This window comes from Sceloporus occidentalis, unplaced genomic scaffold (genome assembly GCF_023333645.1).
Source record: "Sceloporus occidentalis isolate IW3139 unplaced genomic scaffold, rSceOcc1.0.p SCAF_1, whole genome shotgun sequence".
Lineage (NCBI taxonomy): Eukaryota > Metazoa > Chordata > Lepidosauria > Squamata > Phrynosomatidae > Sceloporus > Sceloporus occidentalis.
In genome coordinates, this window is record NW_028316981.1 from 276950749 (window position 1) to 276970601 (window position 19853).

The following is a 19853-nucleotide window of genomic DNA, read 5'->3' on the forward strand; positions in this document are numbered from 1 at the left end:
TTCTCTTCCATGGGAGGCTAGGTTGCCCCCCTCTCCACTTTCCTTTTGCTGGCATGTAAAGACAATTTTATTCAACCAGACATTTAATGTTTAATTGGTTACATATTAAGGAAGCTTTTTTTTGGAGGGGGGGAAAAGAGGTGAATGGGTGTGCTTTATTTTTAACTTTACTGGAGTATATTAAATGATTGTATACCACTGTAGTGTAACGGTTTGAGTGTGCAGCTCTGACTCTGGAGATCAGGGTTCAATTCCCTGCTTAGCCATGGAAACCTACTGGGTGACCTTGAGCAAATCAAATACGTTGGAAAAAATTTGAAGGCACACAACAACAAATAAAAAATATCCTTTAAAATTTCAACTGTGTTTAATGTGATGATTGTTTATTTGTGTTTTAACTTTTTCATTATCAGGTTTTTAGCTAATCTTGTTTTCAGCCTTTGTAAGCTGTTAGCTGCCTTGGGTCCCATGGCTGAAAGATGGCATATATATAAGTAAATAAATAAATAGCCTTCTGCTTAACATCTCATTGGAAATAGTCCCCCCTTATCTGCAAGGGATATGTTCCAAGATCCCCAGGGGATGCCTGAAACTGCAGATAGTACTGAAATCTATACCAGGAATATTTTCAGACTGTGATTGACTGGTCTGAAAATATTTAATTGGATTAAATTCAACCAGGTAATTTAAACCAGAGAAAGTGAAACTGCGAATAAGAGTGGACTATTGCATTTTTGTTCAAGGGAGTCAGAAAATCTTTCCCTTGTAGTCTGAAATTATAAGATTTACATTTAATAGAAATCTGTATTTTTTTTAATCCAATGCATGAAACAGTCTTTTACAACAACAAAACTATCTTGGGTGACACAACACGGTTCTACTACCTGCACTGTTTCTCTGTTGAAAACCTCTCCACCTCAAAAGCTGTCATTTACCTGTATCAAAAAATATTTAGTATTGTTATGAAATTGAGGTAAATAGTGGCTTTAGGGTTGAAGGGAGATCTAATGTTCAGCCAAAAAGCAAAATGAGGTTGTTGCTGTGTGCCTTCAAGTCATTTCTGACTTGTGACAACCCTAAGGCTTATTACAGGGTTTTCTTTGGCAATATTTGTTCAGGTGTTTGCCTTTGCCTTCTTCTGAGGCTGACAGAGTGGAGTTTGTCTAAGGGCAACCAGTGGGTTTCCATTACTGAGCAAAAATTCAAACCCTGGTCTACAGCATCATAGTCCATCACTCAAACCATTACACCATGCTGGGAAAAGGTTTTTTAAATAATTCCTTTTCCACCAGATTGCAGCCCTGATTAACTACCAACAACTGAATTTTAAACACAGGGAAATGGAGGAGAGAAAAGGAAAAGCAACAAGTACACAAATCCTTGTAGGAGATGTAATTCCATGCAATGCGTAATACTTATTTGGTGAGTAGGCAACATGTGATAAGATTCTATTGTAAAGGACTAACAATAGATCCCTCAGAACTGGGGTGATGAAATCTGTTACTCCCAGGAACCAGATTGCCAACTCAGGACTAATACGCTGGGCCAGATGATCTCACTGATGGATGAGCACAAAGACGCACTCTTCTTTGATATAATCCAGTTCTGCACACTCCCAAATGTCCATTTCCACTTTTCTGTGGAAAAGAAAAGCACAAAGATACCAGGGGAATTCCTACTTCTGCACTTCACTCATATTCCCTATTCAGAATTTAAGCAGGGATGGGAGGATTGAATCAGACTGATGTACAAAACAAGATTTTTCTCAGCCCACCCTGTTTGCATTCCTCACTGGAGTCCAACAATCTTTGGGTTGCACTGTAGTAACTCAAGACAAATTTCAAAATCCATTTTAGTGTAATAGACTTTCCAGCGTTTCACGGATGAAAACTGGAACATATGTGGTCAAGCAACATTAGTGTGGTCAAAATGGCAAAAATTATTAATGAGGAAAAACACACAAGCTAATTGAATGCAAACTCTCACACTTGGAACTCAGTTTGTGGCAACTGAAGTAAGCTGAGGGCAGAGGGGAAAAGGAGAAAGAACTTGGTGTCCAACTTCAAAAGCAGCTGAAAAAGTGGGACAACAGAAATGGGACAATCTAATCCACTGTCCCTGCCCAATCAGGACAATTGGAAGGGAGTAGTGTAATGTTTAGGGCATCCTAAAGGGCACAAATATTGCCAGGCTTTTGGGATAACATAGGCTGCTGGTGTATTTGGTTGCTGTTAACTGTGGCAACCCTGTGGGTGGGACACTTCCAAGAACCCCTATCTTCCACTTCATTGCTGGAACCTCTATCTTCCACTTCATTGTTCCTGCAATCCCATGCCCATATCCCCCATGATTGAGTCAATCCATCTGCCATGTGGTCTTCTTTCTTCTGCCTTCTACCTTTCCTAGCATTATTGTCTTTTCCAGTGACCCCTGCCTTCTCATTATATGGCCAAAGTATATCAGTCTCAATGTAATCATTTTGGCTTCTAAGGAGATCTCTGGCTTTTTCTGTTCCCAGACCCATTTCTGTGTTGTTGACTGTCCATGGTATGCTAAGCACTCCTCTTCAGTACCACATCTAAAAAGAGTTGATTTTTCTTCTGTCTGCTTCCCTTACTGTACAGCTCTCACATCCTTACATAGTGATGGCTTACCAGTAATACTAATACAGTATCTCCTGGAACATACTGTATTTCAAAATCATTCATAGGAACCATTCATATGAATCAAGTGAAGAGAGGTAAATGCATTTTACTCACTGAACCAAACTGTCAGAATCTCATATGGTTCTTGGTTCTCTGAACTTATTTGGAGACTACCAAACTAGTAAGAGTTGAGTGCCACCTACCGGCTGAGATTCAACACTGACTGTGGAATAATTCCTGGTCTGCTCATACCTGGAATCTTCAAACTGGATTACAAAAGTTCCAGGTGGGCATAGGATGATATGACAAGCAAACAAACTTGTTTACTGAATGTTGTATGTAACCACAGGGCAGAGTGCTTTTTCAAAATTTTAATATGGCTGTTCCTTTGAATGTTTTCATCTTATTTGGGGAAAGATAAGTCATTCACCAGTTCAAGCAGGAACTGAACTGCCCTTTAACTGGGGCAGAAGGATGTTCAATAGGTGTGGTGAGTGTGTGGTTTTTTTTTAATATCTAATATATATTTAATGTTTTTAATTGTTTTTAAAATGGATTGATTGTATAATGCATTTTAAACTTTTGTATTACATATTGTTTTGGCTACTTCATTTTAACTCATATTGTAAGACTTCTTTGGAAGTCTTTAAACAGAGGCTGGATGGCCATCTGTCAGGGTTGCTTTGATTGTGTACTGAAGGGAAGATTAAATTAATTAAACAGACAAATAGACATTATGGGTACGATGTGAACTGCCACACATTTTCCCACATTTGTATTGATGGTTAATTGTATTCACTTTCCTGTGCAAATTTGCATCTATTCACCCTCCCTCTGCCAAAAATGTGCAGCCATCTGAATATACACAAAGCAGATGGATGGCAACAGATGGATAATGTACAATCCTGTGAATTTCAGCAGGTACTCTGGTAAAAACTGGAAAGTATTTTCCAGTAAAGTCTAAGGAGCTTTTGGGTGAGAGAGGACCCTGCAGTCCCAAACTCCTGCAAATCACGTGTGGTTGGATCACATTCTATTTGACTGGAGTATTTTAAACTTGCAGACTAGACCAATTAAACTCTCCAGATAAATTTTTCTGGCATCCCAAAAGGCTGTAGGAAGAGGAAAGAAAGACAAAGTCCTATGGCCGTGATGGTGAACCTATGGCACGCGTGCCGGAAGTGGCACTCTGGGCCAAAGGCTTCAGGGGGAAACAAATACAGTGGTACCTCGGGATACGAAATACCCAGGTTACGAAATTTTCAGGATACGAAAAAAACCCATAGGAAATTATTGTTCCGGGTTGCGAAAGTTTTTTCGGGTTACGAAAAAACTTTTGGTGCTTTTCTGCGCGATTTCACACGGAATCGCGGCTTTTCCCCATTAGCGCCTATGGGAATTCGGCTTGCGAAAGCCTTTCGGGTTACGAAATTGACAGCGGAACGAATTAATTTCGTAACCCGAGGCACCACTGTAACGGCTTCAGGGGGGGAATGGGGAAAAAACATTTTCCCCTCCAAATTTTTCCAGTTTTTTCCCCCTGGGCCTTCACATCTCTAAGAGAGAGGGGACAGAAGGGGCACATTTGACCTTCCTACTGCTCTGTTGCCAGGGTTCCTCTCCAGGGAGAAAATCCAATGATGGAGCTGCTGGGCAGGGCACATGTTTAACCTGCACCAAAGGAGGAAGACTCAAATGGGTGTCATCCCTCCTCTGAGGTTTCACTCAGTGTTGTCTGCACCCCCTCCACTCCCCCAATGACACCACTGGTAAACTACACTCACTGACACTGCCTGCCACAGTATTACAAGACCTGAAGCTTTCAGTGGCAGAGAAATGCCACTAAGAGACTTCAATAGACTCATATACAGCAGGCACTACTGCCCAGAAGCATTTCCTGCCTCAGGGGCCAAAATAACTTGGTTGGACCATAACTTTAGGGACAGAGGTAGCATTTGCTGTTCTGTCTCTCCTAGCAATAGCATGTAGAGGAATAGTGAATAATAGATCTCCTCCTTTGCACCTTGCAGTTACTTCTCCCTGGGGACCAGAGATGGAGGGAAGACATGATATAGCAGTCATTTTATTTACTAGTGTATATCATTGCTCTTCTTCTTCTTTATATTTGTTTATATAGTGCCATAAATTTGCATGGCACTTTACAGGCATCATCAAAATAGCATACAACCTGCCAATGGTGTGCAATCTAAAAGTCATAAAATATAAAGTATACTAAATTAAACAAGTTATGCAGTTAAACTACAAACTGTAAAAATAACTAATACATATAATCAAATACAACATTATAAAACAATATCATAATATAGTCCCAAATGCTTTAGAGAACAAGGAAGTCTTTAATTCAGATTTAAAACTAGCAAGAGAAGAGATAGTCCACAGGTGTTCAGGGAGGCAGTTCCAGGAGTATAGTGTAGCAACTGAAAAAGGATGAAACTGAGCCAAGGAAGAAGAAACCCTTGGCTGGGTAAGAAGCCCCAAGCTCCTGGACCACAAATCTCAAACAGGACTGTGAGATGAAATAAGGACTGACAGATAAGGAAACAGATAATTCTTCATAAACAGACTTTTGTTCACGTAGTTTGTTTCTTTTCTCCTCTTTTGAAATGCAGCCCCTTCCATGCCCCCCAGATTCTTTTCCTCTTCTGACCAAAATACTGGGCAGCCAACTAAATATGTGTTTGCCATTTTTATTCCTCCAAAAGTCTGGATCTAATTGGGATGTGTGGATGCAGAGAGATGTGGAGCTGGTGGCATTCAGTGTGAGCAATATCCATACTGGTGGAACAGTGGATACAACCGACCTGACTGACCTGTTATATACCATCTTATAATAAATATATTGCCTGCCAGTTTTGAATGATATACTGTATAAAATTGTTTGTTTTAGGGTTGTTGTAATAATTTGACAGATCAATACTGGTGTCATAGATAGAAGGAAGAGAAGCCAAGAAGAAATCAAGCAAGCAACAACGCTTGGAGACCATGCCTCTCCCTGGTTTCCTATGACATCTTGGAAGGACTGCAGGCTTTTTAAGGCCAAAGGCTTCTTTTATTGTTTTGTGAAGTGAAAGTACACCCAAGTAGATGAGATAGGAGGGGAAAAATTACACAAAACATTTGTTCCATTTCCCTCCCCCAAGAACCAAAGTACACTTTGGACTCAAAAAAAGAAACACTTTAGAAAACAGCCTCAACAGAAGAAAATGTGTGGGGAAATAGACCTAGGAGTAGTAGTAACAAGACACATAAATATTATTTTATAGTAATTATCATGATTTTCAGATTGTGGCTATTAAAATTATTTTAAGTTTTTAAACAATGATTTGCTTTCATTTTGTTTTTATATGTTGCTTGTGTATCATACATTGTGCAAGAGACCTCGATGGACAGGAAAACCAACCTACACTTTTAATAAATTATTATTATTACCTCTATACCTATCATAGTTGATTATCAATATGTGCAAAAGCACGCATTTGCCTTATTTACAGTGATTAAGTGCATATTGTGCTAAAGCACATATTGTTTTGCTTTATTTACTGTGCTAAAGCATAATATGTGCTAAAGCACACTTTAATAACCAAATCTGATAGGTGTAATAGTAATAATAATAGTAATAGTGAATAATAGGTCTTCTCCTTTGCACCTTGCAGTTACTTCTGCCTGGAACCAGATGAAGGGAGGGCAAGTTGCACAAGTGAGGATTGACACTTATTGCCACAGTTGCTGTTGATCTTATATTTTGATTTTTTTGCCTATGGGACCAGAATTAGGTTGCCCCACTAGTTGTCCAACAGATGCTCAGAAATGGCCACAGTAAATAAGGCAAAACAATGCTCCAAAAGAGCAGTGGGCAAGCACTGTTTTGTCATAGTTCTTTCTGAGTGTCTACTTTCCTTCAATGACCTGACTGCAGACATCAACCCAGCTAGGAGGGGAAGATATTTGGGCAGGCCACTGTGAAGGGAGAGCCAGCATGGCATGGTAGTACCACTCTGGAGACCTGGGTTAGATTCCCATTCAACCATGAAACTGACTGGGTGACCTTGGGCAAGTCACAGTCCCTCAGCCTCAGAGGAAGACAATGGCCAACCTCCTCTGAACAAATCTTGCCAAGAACACCCCATATGTTCGCCTTAGGGTCTCCTAAATTGGAACTTAGTGGCTAGAAGGCACACAACAACCAAAACTGTGAAGGAAGCCCTCAGGAGAGTCTCTGAAGCCACACTCTCTCTGCCTCAGAGGAAGGCAGTGGCAAACTATCTTGCCAGGAAATCCCATTAATAGTTTGCCCTGTGTGTGTTGTGTTTTGTGCTTTCAAGTTGTTTCTGACTTACAGCAACAAACCCCTATCCTGGAGTTTTCTTGGCAAGATTTGTTCAGAGGAGGTTTGCCATTGCCTTCCCCTGAGGCTGAAAAAGTGTGACTTGCCCAAAGTCAAGTGGGTTTGCCTTAGGGTCGCCGTAAGTCGGAAACGACTTGAAGGCACACAACAAGAGCAAACATTGTGAAGGAAGCCCACATGAGGGAGAGACTCTCCTGAGGGCTTCCTTCACAATGCTTGTTCTTGTTGTGTGTAGTAATAATTCTTGATGTGTGTACCAACAACAACAACAATAGTAATACTTGAAGGCACACAAGAACAAACATTGTGAAAGAAGCCCTTAGGAGAGAGAGACTCTTCCTTCACAATGCTTGTTCTTTTTGTGTGCAATAATAATTATAATAATAACTTCTCCAAGGCACACAACAAGAACAAACATTGTGAAGGAAGCCCTCAGGGGAGAGAAATGGACTCCTTCTGAGGGCTTACTTCACAAATTGCTTGTTCTTGATGTGTGTAATAATAATGATGATAGTATGTAATAATAATTATAACAACAACAACTTCTTGAAGGCACGCAGCAAGAACAGACATTGTGAAGGCGGCCCTCTCTCCTGGGGGCTTCTTCCATCACAATGCTTGTTTTTGTTGTGTGTAGTGGGTTCCCCTCAGGGTCGCAGTAAGGCTTGAAGGTACATAAGAAGACCATGGAGCCCTGGCCAGGCCAAGGAAGGGGAGCGTCCTTCCCCTGAGGGCGGGCGGTGGGGCGGGAGGCGGGCCTTCTTCCAGTGAGGGCGAGGGCGAGGGCCAGGCCTCCTCCTTGGCGCCTCTCAGTAAGAGGCCGGGCGGCTGGTTGGAAGGCGGTCGGCATGGAGCATCATCTCGGGGCGCTGCTGTGGCTCTCCTTGGCCGCCATATCGCAGAGCCAGGGGGAAGCCTTGGAAAGCTCCCCTTACGGCTCCCTCTGGCCGCTGCCCCGCTCGGTTTCCCTCTCTCCCTCCCGGCTGCAGCTGGGGCCCAAGCGGTTCCAGATCGCCCACGGCCCGGGCTCCTCCGCGGGCCCCAGGTGCTCCTTGTTGCAGGACGCCTTCCGCAGGTGAAGGAAACAGACAGCTACTACTACTACTACTACTACTACTACTATTATTATATATATAGTTATATAATTATATTATAGATTTTATATAAATAAATTGTATATAATTATATTATTATATAAATGTAGATTTTATATATATATATATATTATACATTTTATTATTGTATATATATCATTTTATATTTTGCTAAATAATTATATTATAGATTTTATATCATTAAATAATAATAATAATAATGATAATAATAATAAAATATTTATATCCCGCCTCTCCCTTCTGGGATCTAGGCGGGTAACAACAGTCCAATAAAGCAGGTATACAGACAATAATAACATTTCCCTAATTCCCTTAACCCTCCCTTCTTCTGTTAAAATTACACATAAACATCAAGACACAATACAATATCCCCAGTACAGTGCACTTAGACACAAATTGTATATAATTATATTATTATTAGATAATTATATTATAGATTTTAGCATATATATATATATATATATATATACTGTATATATATATGTTATATTATATAATTATATTATAGATTTTATTATATATGTGTGTGTGTGTGATTATTAAATATATTATTAAATAATTGTATTATAGATTTTATTATATGTTTTATATAATTATATAATAATCACAACAATAATATATTTTGTCTTGTTTTATTATATACCCTGGGAACTGTAGTGCTTGAGACATTGAGCCTTTTCTGTCAGAGAGAGCTCTGGTGTCACAACAAACTACAATTCCCAGGATTCCATAGCACTGAGCCAAGGCAATTAAACCTGCCTCACTTGGTTGTTTCTGCAGTGTGTTTTGGACCCCAGTTTCCCTCAGAGGGGAGGAGGAGGAGACAGCTGATAATATCTTAAGGGATGCCCCATAGAACATTTGTTGTATTTTACCCTTCTGATAACTTTGGACTTTGTTGTTGTCTGCCTTTAGGTCATGTCCGACTTATGGCGACCCTTTCATGTTGTTGTTGTTATTGTTTTGACAGGTTTCTTCAGAGGGTCTGATAGAGTGTGACTTGGCCAAGGTCACCCCAGTTGGTTTCCATGGCTGAGCTGGCTCTTCAGTTTTGGACTACATCTCTTATCATCCTTTCCTAGTGGGTCTGAAGGGAGCTGTAGAGCAGAGCTTCTAGAAGAGCCAAAGATCCCTCAGCCTTGCGCTGCATCTACACTGTAAAAATAATGCAGTTTGACACCACTTTTAAGTGCTGTAGCTCTGTGCTATGGACTCCTGCGATTTGTAGTTTTGCCAGCCTTCTCTGCAAAAGAGTGCTGGTGCCTCACAAAAACTACAAATACCAGGATTATGTAGGATTTTCCATGGTAGTTATAGTGGTGTCAAAAAGCATTACTGGTATTTCTAGAGTGTTGGGTACCAGCATATTGTTGTAGCTTGGATGTTGGATGGTGACTCTGGAGACCAGGGTTTGGATGCTGGCTGGGCCATAGAAACCCACTGGCTGACCCTTGGACAAGTCACACTCTCTCAGCATCAGAGGAAGACAATGCCAACCCTCCTCCGAAGAAACTTGCCAAGAAAACCCCATGATAGTTTCACTTTAGGGTTGCCATGAGTCAGAAATGACTTGAAGGAACACAAGAACAACAGATGCATCCTTAGAAGATGGAACAGACTTATTTTCTGGATTAGAACCAATGGGTAGAAATGGCAAGGCAGAGACTGCCATTGGTAGTGAAAGGGTCTCTTTCATTCAAGCAGATGCTGGACAACAACCTGATAGGAATGTTGTGATGGAATTTTGCATTGTGGTTCCAGAGGAAGCATTACTTATGGTGCTTCATAGTTTTGTGGCTCACCCAGCTTCCATACATAGCAGGGATTCCTTAGCGGTGGCACCCTAGTTATGGAGCTCCTATCAGAGATCAGTTTGTCATTCATACCTTTGTTTCTCAAGCATCATTTATATATATTTATATATATGTTGAACTAATGTAAGCTCCTTTGGATCCCATGTCGGAGAAAGATAGATATTAAGTAAATAAATTTCTACCAGCCTCTGGGGAATAATCAAGTGTTTAATTCTGAGGAAGTAGATTTAAGTCTAGGAAAGTTCATGTTGTGCCAACTTCTTTGTTTCAGTGAGTCTCAAAGGGGCTGCAAGATCTCTCTACATATGGATTCCACAGACTAACACGGCTATACCTTTTGAATTCTACCAAGTGTTTAATTAGTCTTTGCCTGCTGTTTGTTTGTTTGTGATTTTACTGTGTTTAAATGGATATGTGTAAATCGTGAGTCTAGATCTTTGTAATATTAGGCATGTGTAATTTTTAAATTTAAATGTGTAATTATAGTTATTTGTAATTCCTGTGTTTAATTGTGTGTGTTTTGTGTAAGATACAGTCGACCCTTCTTATACACGGATTTTTTATACACGGATTCAAGCATACACGGTTTGAAAATGTTCAAAAAAAGTACAAATTTCAATTATCAAACCTTGATTTTCCAGTTTTTATAAGGGACACCATTTTGCTATGTCATTATATTCAATGGGACTTGATAATACACGGATTTTGTTATACACGGGAGATCTTGGAACTAAACCCCAGCGTATAACAAGGGTCCACTGTATTTTAAACATTTTTTAAAATGTGTCAACGATTTGACATTAAGGATTGCTTTGTTGGGTTGGACCATAGAACCTGGTCCAAAACACATTGCAGAAATAATACAGTTTTAACCGGCCTGGCTCAGTGCTAGCGAATTCTAGGAACTGTAGTTTTGTGACATATTTAGCCTTCTCTGGCAGAGAGCTCTGGTGCCACAATAAACTGCAATTCCCAGGATTCCCTAGCATGGAGCCCAGGCAATTAAAGTGGTCTCAAACTGAATTATTTCTGCAGTGTGTTTTGGACCACCATCTCTTTCTTGCTAGGTGGATGCTTATGTGTTCAGACATGATATGGAGACAATGGTCTGGATCATTCTTCATATCTAGTCCATGGAAGCTTCATGCACTTTTATTATGGCATATTACCACTTATATATTTGTCCTCTGTGTAAATCACCCAGTATCCTCCAGTTGGATTGGACGATAACTCTCAATGGCCATGAATGTAAGATGAGATGATGTGTGGTTTGACCCATCAGGAGCATTTGAGACTAGGGAAGTTTATCTGGTCATGCCCTTTCGCTGGATTTGTGTGCTAAATTTCAGGGGGGGAAATGCAAAAGAACACTGAACACACTTGTAAAAAATGAAAGTTGGCAACCTGAGAGTTGAGAGTAGACTATATCATATCTGGCATAATAGTTTTCTAACTTTGAGTGCTCAGATGTAAAGGGGGCGGTTAAACTCCTATAGCATTGGAAGCAGTTGTGTAGGTGAATGAGTTCAACAGGAACAGCTTCTCTCATGCCTGTGGCATGACATGGTGACAATTTTGGACTCACCACATCTGTCTATAGGATTTTAAAAGGTACAAGAGTCTTCCCTGACTTTCTTCCATGCATATTGTACAGTGCACTAGTCACAATAGCTTAAGAGTTTGTTCTCAGTTGTGAATGAAAATGTAGAAAAGATACGTTTTCATAAGGTGATTTTAATTTGTTATGTTGAAGGCTTTCCGGCACTCCGAGGAACTAACAGGAAGTAGTCAATGCCTCTTGTTTTCAGAGCTTGTTAATTACGCAATAATTTATCCTGGCATAATAGGCTGAGACGATCTTTAAAGTCAACATTCTTTGACCATGACAGCAATCAAATAAACCAGTGTTCTGCAAATATCTGCAGTCCCACATCACCCTCTAGCCAGAATGGTTCTGTTGGTTGGGGATGAAAGGAATTGTAGTCCAACATATTTGGAGGGCACAAAGTTGGGAAAGTTGGTATCATAAACAGTAATAGGGTTGTATAGTCTGCGAGGTTTAATAGTTTGAGCATTGGACTATGACACTGGAGCTCAGGGTTCGATTCCTTGCTCGGAATCTTGGGCAAGTCACACATTCTCAGTCCCAGAAACCCTGTGATAAGTTCACCTTAGAATGATAGAATCATAGAGCTGAAAGACACAAGGGCCATCCAGTCCAACCCCCTGCCATGCAGGAACTCTCAATCAAGGCATACCCAACAGATGGCCATCCAGCCTCTGTTTAAAGACTTCCAAGGAGGGAGACTCCACCACACTCCGAGGGAGTGTGTTCCACTGTTAAATAGCCCTTACTGTCAGGAAGTTCCAAATTAATTATTTTAAGGCACACAACAACAACAGTCAGTGGAGCCTACTATTCCAGTGTTGCCTGGTCTGTGGTGTTCTCAGATCCCTGTTTAGCACACAGTTAGATCAGTTTAGAACCTTTGATTAAGCTTATATTACTGTTGGATTGTACTATCTTGGGGAAAAAGGCAGAATATAAATAAAGTTTAATGATGCTAATAATAGTGACCAGGATTGTGTATCAGCTACTTAGTTAAGTATAGATAACTAAATAACCTCTCCAGGCCCATATTACCCAAAAAGGTGGGGAAGATCCCCACCAGCCAATCGCTGGAGAAATGAGCTTTTGCAAGAGGTTCAGTAGCCTTTAGGGACTGTTTCCACCTGTATAGACCAGTAATAACTGAGGAGGACCTCAAGTTAGGGTGAACTAAGAGAGTTTTATTTAGAAAAACGAAGAATGTGATTGCACACAGACAATGGCAATTCACACAGAGACAACATTCAGAGCTAACCATAATGGAAATCTGGAAACAAGATAGTGGAGTTTGAGGGCTTTGCAGAGGGTGATAATTACCTGTCCAAAGAGTAGACTGCAGAAAGCTGGAGTGGCTCAGATGGGAGGTCTGAGTGCAGCACAGTTTCATACAAGGAGTTCAGCCTGGGACAACTGTATATGTAGTGTTAGTGTGCAGAGACACTGTTCTTGGGGCCAATATTTATACCTTAAATCTAGCCCTAAGCAGTGGACTATCTTGTAATGTAACAAAGACTGTTTATCCTTTGTAGATAATGTGATTCTGGACTAGTTGGTGGCTTTAATTTTAGGGTGACAAAGCCAGTGATTGGATCAAGATAAGCCCAGGATGAATGGATTACCAGACTAGTTTGGCTGGGAACCCAATAGTGGGTAGATAGGGACATTGGCTTATTGTTTGAGTGCAAGGAGACCCTTTTCTTGAGTGTGCAAGATGAAATTAGATGACTTGGGGGAAGGAAAAAGCACATGCATCTAGATTTGATTGCCTATTTTTACCTGGATGTGCACAAGCCTCAGGACATGCTCATTTTCTCCTGGGAACCTGACCTAGTGTTTATGGAAGGTCATTGATCTCTCAAAAACATGCTGTCTCCAGATTTGAGATATGAAATATGGGGACCCCAAAATACAGCACAGGGTGTGCTAACACCCAGTTCCCCCAGACTTGATGAAAATGTTAATCAACACCCCCCCCCCCACACACACACACACACACATATACACATTGGTAGAATGGATCTCCTTCTCCCCATGCCACAATTATAACTGCCCCCCTCCAAACCTGATTTGCAGGGCATCACCCACATGGGGTCCATTCTGCCAGAATTTGGGGTGAGGAGAAATGATGTTAGGTTTCAGAGTTTGGGGCCTGAAAAGGTTACTGTATTTCGTGTACTTAACTAACAAGGCAATACAAAATTCTGGCCAACCATAATAATATGAATGATGATTTGCTAAAATGGGATGTGAACAGTGTATGTATGTGCTTGTATGGGCTGTCAAGTTGCCCATCAATCTAAGGCAACCCCATAAATTCCATAGGGTTTTCTTAGGCAAGGAATACTTATAGGTAGCTTTGTCAGTTCCTTCCTCTGAAATATAACCAACAGCACCTGATATTTGTTGACTATATCCCTTCCAAGTACTAATGAGGACTGCCCTCCTTAGCTTCCAAGATGTGGTGTCTTTAGAGCCATCCTAACAAGATTGCAAACATGATAATATTTAGGTCTTGATGAAAGGAGCTGGTTCCAGCCATTCCCAATGGAAAACATGAGGGGAAAGCCTCCATGAGACTGGAGGCTTACCTTACAGTAATAATTCATGAAGAAACCAGCTCTGTGTAGCTTTTGCCATTTCCAAGGAAAAAACCTGCAGAGCCAGCTTTTCCAGGAAACGTTGCTTCAGGTCCTATAGGTACTCAAAGTTACAGCTTCTGAGGAGACAGCTTTGCACAATTCATGTATTCTCAATAGGTAAAAAAGTATTTGACAGTGCTTTGTGGATGGTGTGTGTGGGTGGGGACATCAATAGAGATCTCTGAAAGGGAAGGTCTAGCAGGTCAAATTTGACTCACAAGCTGCACAATACCATCAGTTTAAACAATTTTAAACAATAATAATAATTTGAAAAGACTAAAAGCATATTAAATAATTTTAACAGTTAGAAAGACAGTTTAATGCCAGTCAGATCAATTTAAAAGCATACATACAGATTTGGCTTAATTTAATTATGTTTCAAAAGCTTTATAAAAAGCCATGTTTTTACTTGGCACTGGAATTACATCAGTGTCATTTGGTTCTTTTCAGTCCTTCAGTTGATTATCTAAGTGAGCTGGAAAAGAGAACCCTATAGAGATGAGCATGTTCAGGAGAATTTCCCTATATTTTAACATATAGTCATTGAGTTGGAAGGTGCCTTAAAGGTCATTTATTTAAAATCTTTTCCATTCAGGAATGTCAGTAGTAGACATCATTGATACATAACCATCCAGCCTGCACTTAAAGATCTTAAGAAAATGGAAGAATGCCATCTTTAATAATAATAATAATAATATTCTGTTACACTGTCAAACATCTCATATTGTCAGAAAGTTCTTCCTAATGTTTAGACAGCTTCTCTTTCATTTTAATTTTAACCTGCTCCTTTGGATCCTAAATGTACTTATAAAAAGCCATCATTACATAATTTCTTTGTCTGTGACTTCCAGGTATTATGAATACATATTTGGGTATTCCAAATGGCAGAATCAAGATAAGAAACCTCTTTCTGAAGCAGAGCTGTCTTCACTACAGGTTATTATCACTTCAGCAGTTCCTGAATGTGATGCATACCCTAACATTGCATCAGATGAAGCTTGTGAGTATCTAAAAGTGTGGAGGTGTATAACCTTGGTAAATCATCTTTCTTTTCATTGATTTTTGTGGGTTTTTCTGGCTATGTGGCCATGTTCTAGAATAGCCCGAAAAACCTACAAAAATCTGTGGATGCCAGCCATGGACGCCTTCAACTTTCTTTTAATTTCTTTTCATTACAGCATCCTGAGGATATCTTTTCTTATACAGACTGAGTCTCTCTTATCCAGAAATCCAAAATACTTCAAACTTCAAAATTGTCCACAGGGGTATCTGAGATAGTGACACCTTTGCTGTCTGATGGTTCAAAGTACACAAACTTTGTTTCATGCACAACATTATTAAAAAATATTCTGTATAAAATTACCTTCAGGCCATATGAAATATAAATAATTTTCATGTTTAGACATGAGTCCCATCTCCAAGATATCTTATTATGTATCTTCAAATATTCAAAAATCGAACACTTTTTTTTAGAAATCCTAAACACTTCTGGTCCCAAGCATTCTGAATAAGGGATAGCTGTTAGTTTATATTACTGGGCACTGTTTTTCCACGCATATATAGCTGCCTGAAATAACCATTGTATTTAACTGTTTTGTTTGTTTGTTTGTTTTTAAATTTATTTATACATTCTAGAACAAAAAATGACAACAAACAGTACACCAAAACAACAATAAATAAAGGCAATAACCCAGATAAGGCCCTGGAAATTATAGATAAAAGGTGTGTGTATTCAGGGATCCTGAAAGACATATTTCCATAAAAATTTAGCTAAAATTGGGGGATGTCTAGAGACTAAATCTTGCTGGATGTATTCAATAAATGGGTGCCAAATCTTATGAAAGGTCAATCCAGAGTGTAAGCGTCTCGCTCTGTTGTTATTATCTGCCATTTTCTCCATTAACCACAAGTCCCAGAGTCTAGATATCATATCTAGAATCATAGTGTTGGAAGCGACCACAAGGGCCATCCAGTCAAACCCCTCAAAATAACCCCAATGGGGTGTTTGTCTAGTCCACCATCCTGCAATATTCAACTTTCCAGTGTTCCAATTCTTGGCTATCTCAAGCCTGGCAACAGCCAGAAGCAAACTAATAAGTTCTTTATGCTGCAGGGCTTTATTTTCATTCATAAAAATGGAGAACAGGAGCAGGAGTGGTGATAATTGTATATTTTGTTTAGTGATCTTGGAGATGAGTTATAAAATTTCTGTCCAATGCTCATGCACTAAACGACAATCCAGCCACATATGTACAAAGTTTCACCTACCTTCACAACCCCTCCAGCATTTTGGATTAGGATTGGTAGACATATGAGCCAATTTGACTGGAGTGAGGTACCATTGATGGACCTTGATAGTATGCTCTTTAATGGCAATGGACCTAGTTTTAAATGGTAAATGAATCCATATATTTTCCCAGGTCTTACTATCAATTGAAAGGGAAAGTTCTGCTTCCCATCCTGCCTTATGAAGCGTTGAGTTCCCAAATGTTTCTTCTATCAGACAATTATATATGCATGCTATTTGGCCTTTAGAATATATAGCCAGAGAGACACACATGTTTTCAAAAGAACTAAGTGAGCAAGGATATTCCCGTATTTGAAGCAGTTTCTTTAAAAATAATTGTATCTGTATTATTTGATACCAGTTCTGATGACCAGGACCCAGAGCACAGATTAGTTGCTCCATTGTGATAGTTGTCCCATTGTGGAACAGGTCCCTAACTGTAAATCTCCCAACCTCGAAACTGCGTATTTTTCTGAGCTCTGGGCTTTAACAGTTTATTTGGTGAACAGCTGAAGAAAATAACTTGGCTGAGCTCGGGCTGTATTTGGTGAATGTTTATATGCAAAGTAAATTGGAATAAGACATTGTAGGCAAAGTTTGCATTCCTGATAAGCTGGATAAATTGTGTAATGCTTGACTCTTGTCAGTGTTGCAGTAATCCTGTGTAATCAAGCTGAATGTTGATTTCTAAAACTTGAAAGAAATCTGGTACACTCAGATAACTAGAAGTGTAGATCAAGACAAGTAGGACTAGAAACAGAATGTTGCAGCTCAGAATGTTTCTATCCACCATTCCAGTCAGTTTATTGGTTGGTCAGTCTGTCTGTCATGGTGTTTACCAGGATGTTCCAGTCTTTTAGCTTTTCCACTAGTTTCCCAACATTTCTCTCAAGTGATCAATCAGTATTGCATGGACACTAAGTACATTAAGTGCTCTACAATTGTCTTTTTTTTGTCTGAAAAATGTTTGTACATCTGCAAAATCTGTTCTCCTTGCCCAGGGATGGTATTATTTTAACTGCATAGGGATCCATACTTACCTGAAAATGTCAGAAATAAAGAGAACACAGCTTTCCTGTGACCTGTCAATTATATTGAATCTAATAATGGGCAGTCTCTGTGGATTGATTATCTTGAACACTAGCTGTCTTCTAAGGAGGTGGGGAAATAAGATTTCGCTTGTTATTCAGATTACTAGGTTTACAGACAAAACAAAGTATGTGTGAATCTGATGATATATGAAAGTCTCGGAAACAAGAAAGGAGTGACAGCTTTTTCTCTAAAATGATAGCATTTTGTTGAGCAATGTTACTAATGATAAGAGACTGCTTACAGCAGGACCACAAAACTTTTAGCCTTATCTGGCAGCTCTGTTAAGGAAGCTGATAATTTTTTATTGTCCGTTGGGCCTATAAACGTTAAAAAAGAGGAACTCAACCAGTTGACTGATAGCTTCACATTATGCAGCTCTGACTCAGAAAAATCTCTATTGCTGAGAGTCTGTTTGCAGCTGTAGTGAGCAATTTGTGGCCCATAGGCTGCAGATAGCCCTTGGTCCTTTTTCCGTGGCTCATGAAATCTCTGATAGAGTCTATGAAAATCTTTCTTGCCTAGGTAGGGAGAGCATTCTAAAAGTGCATCTCCAGATAGATAGAGTCTTCTCTATACTGTTCATCTCATTGGCAGAGACCAGCTTAATAGTGGGTGAAGGGAACTAGGCTTCAGATAAAATTTAACTTTTATCTTCAGTACCACCCCGTTTCCCCTTTCAGTTAGCTATTCTCTACATATCAGCTGAATAGGCGGGAATAGTGGGGAAGAAGGTGAGTTTGGCCCTTCCTTCTTTTCTTCTGTCCTCCCTCCCCTTCCCCCTCCTTATGGTGTTACTAAGTTTAAGTGTCTGTGTAGGTATTGGAAGATGTAATGAATGTGTGTCTGAGTGAAATGTAGAGAGGGACCCCAGTGCTTCTCACCCTGATTCTGCTCAGACAACCTCTGAGAGTTGGCCTCTGAAGGAATAATTAAAAAAAAAAATAAGGTAGTGATATTGATGAATTAGAATAGAATAAAATTCAAAATTCGCAAGCAGGCAATGCCTTTATTGGTACAAACTACAATTGCAAAATATTGTGCACGTTTTTATGTTCTCCAGTATGCTTCATCAGGCTAGATTGTTAAAAAATAGGGGTCAGGAAGAAGGCTGAAATGTGGCTAGATATTTTAAGCTACATGGCCTGTGATTAAATTCTGTCCCAAGATGAAGATGGCAGGCTTGATCAATCACTGGTAAGTGGACATTACTAGACATTTAGAGTGGAATGCAGAATTGTATTATTGAAGAATTCAATTTATTATAGAATTCTAGTTGGACCTAATACTGCTTGACAATGGATTTTGGACCCTGAGTATTGAGGGTAAAAGTTACAGCTCTATGAAGACGATCAAGTGGAATCTTTTGCTTTTCTTAATTGCAATAGTAGTTTTCAACGAGCCATGTTAGTGTCTTGCAACATAAAAAAGGTGAAAGTGGAGAGCAGAGGGGGATATAGCAGCACCTTTAAGACTAGCTGGTTTTTATTTTTGCATGATATCAGTCCCCTTTTTTAGTTGCAGTACACCATGATATTAAAGCCTCAGGGTTATAAAGCATATTTATAATTTTATATCCCACTCCCACAACTGTATGCTTTATAATCTGAGGCTTTAATATCACTTTCTAGTGCTCCTGAAGTGGTCTGATACCTACAAAAGCTCATGCAAAAATAAAAACCAGTTAATCTTAAAGGGGCTGCTATGTTTGTTATACCTCTCCTTTTTTTTTTCCTCCCCCTTTCTGTTCTCCTTTTTAATCGCACAAGGTCACTGTTGTTTAAAAATAGAACCCAGAAGTCACAGAAATCTCATTGTTACCATGGCTGTAGTCTGATAACATTAACTTCAAGTTGATTCAATCAGCCAGTATGCAGAATTGCAGCCAAAATATTTGGAATTATTATCCTAAAAGCAATATAATGATTTCAGAATTATTTTTACTGAAAGCTAATTTAATATTGTCACTTTTCCTTAAAGATCAAATCCAAGTATCAGGACCTACAGCTGTATTGAAGGCTAACAAAGTCTGGGGAGCATTGAGAGGTGAGTCATAAGATAATAGGTGCCACATTTATTAAAAACTTGTGTTCCGACTCCTTTTTCCTATAATATCCAATAGAAAGTCAGCAGCAGCTTCCTATGCACCTTTATTCCCCAGGAGGTGGCATTTGAATGAATACAGTCCCTATCCCTGAAGGTATGTGTTTTTAATGTGTGATAGTTAATTTTTCAACATGAGCATAGAAGAACACCAATAGTTGTAGCTCATGCCTGAAAGCAGGTTGA

The 19853-nt window shown here is 39.5% G+C and overlaps 1 protein-coding gene across 1 annotated transcript in view; it reads left to right on the forward strand.

The window, feature by feature from the left end:
• Positions 1-7835: 7835 nt before the first annotated feature.
• The window catches only part of LOC149323925 (beta-hexosaminidase subunit beta-like), a 31183-nt gene continuing 19165 nt past the window's right edge, over positions 7836-19853 (forward strand). The window contains exons 1-3 of the mRNA XM_089494225.1: positions 7836-8086; positions 15040-15188; positions 19545-19610. Coding sequence (XP_089350351.1) covers positions 7860-8086; positions 15040-15188; positions 19545-19610 — 442 coding nt within the window. The 5' untranslated portion in view covers positions 7836-7859. The remainder of the gene's footprint in view (positions 8087-15039; positions 15189-19544; positions 19611-19853) is intronic.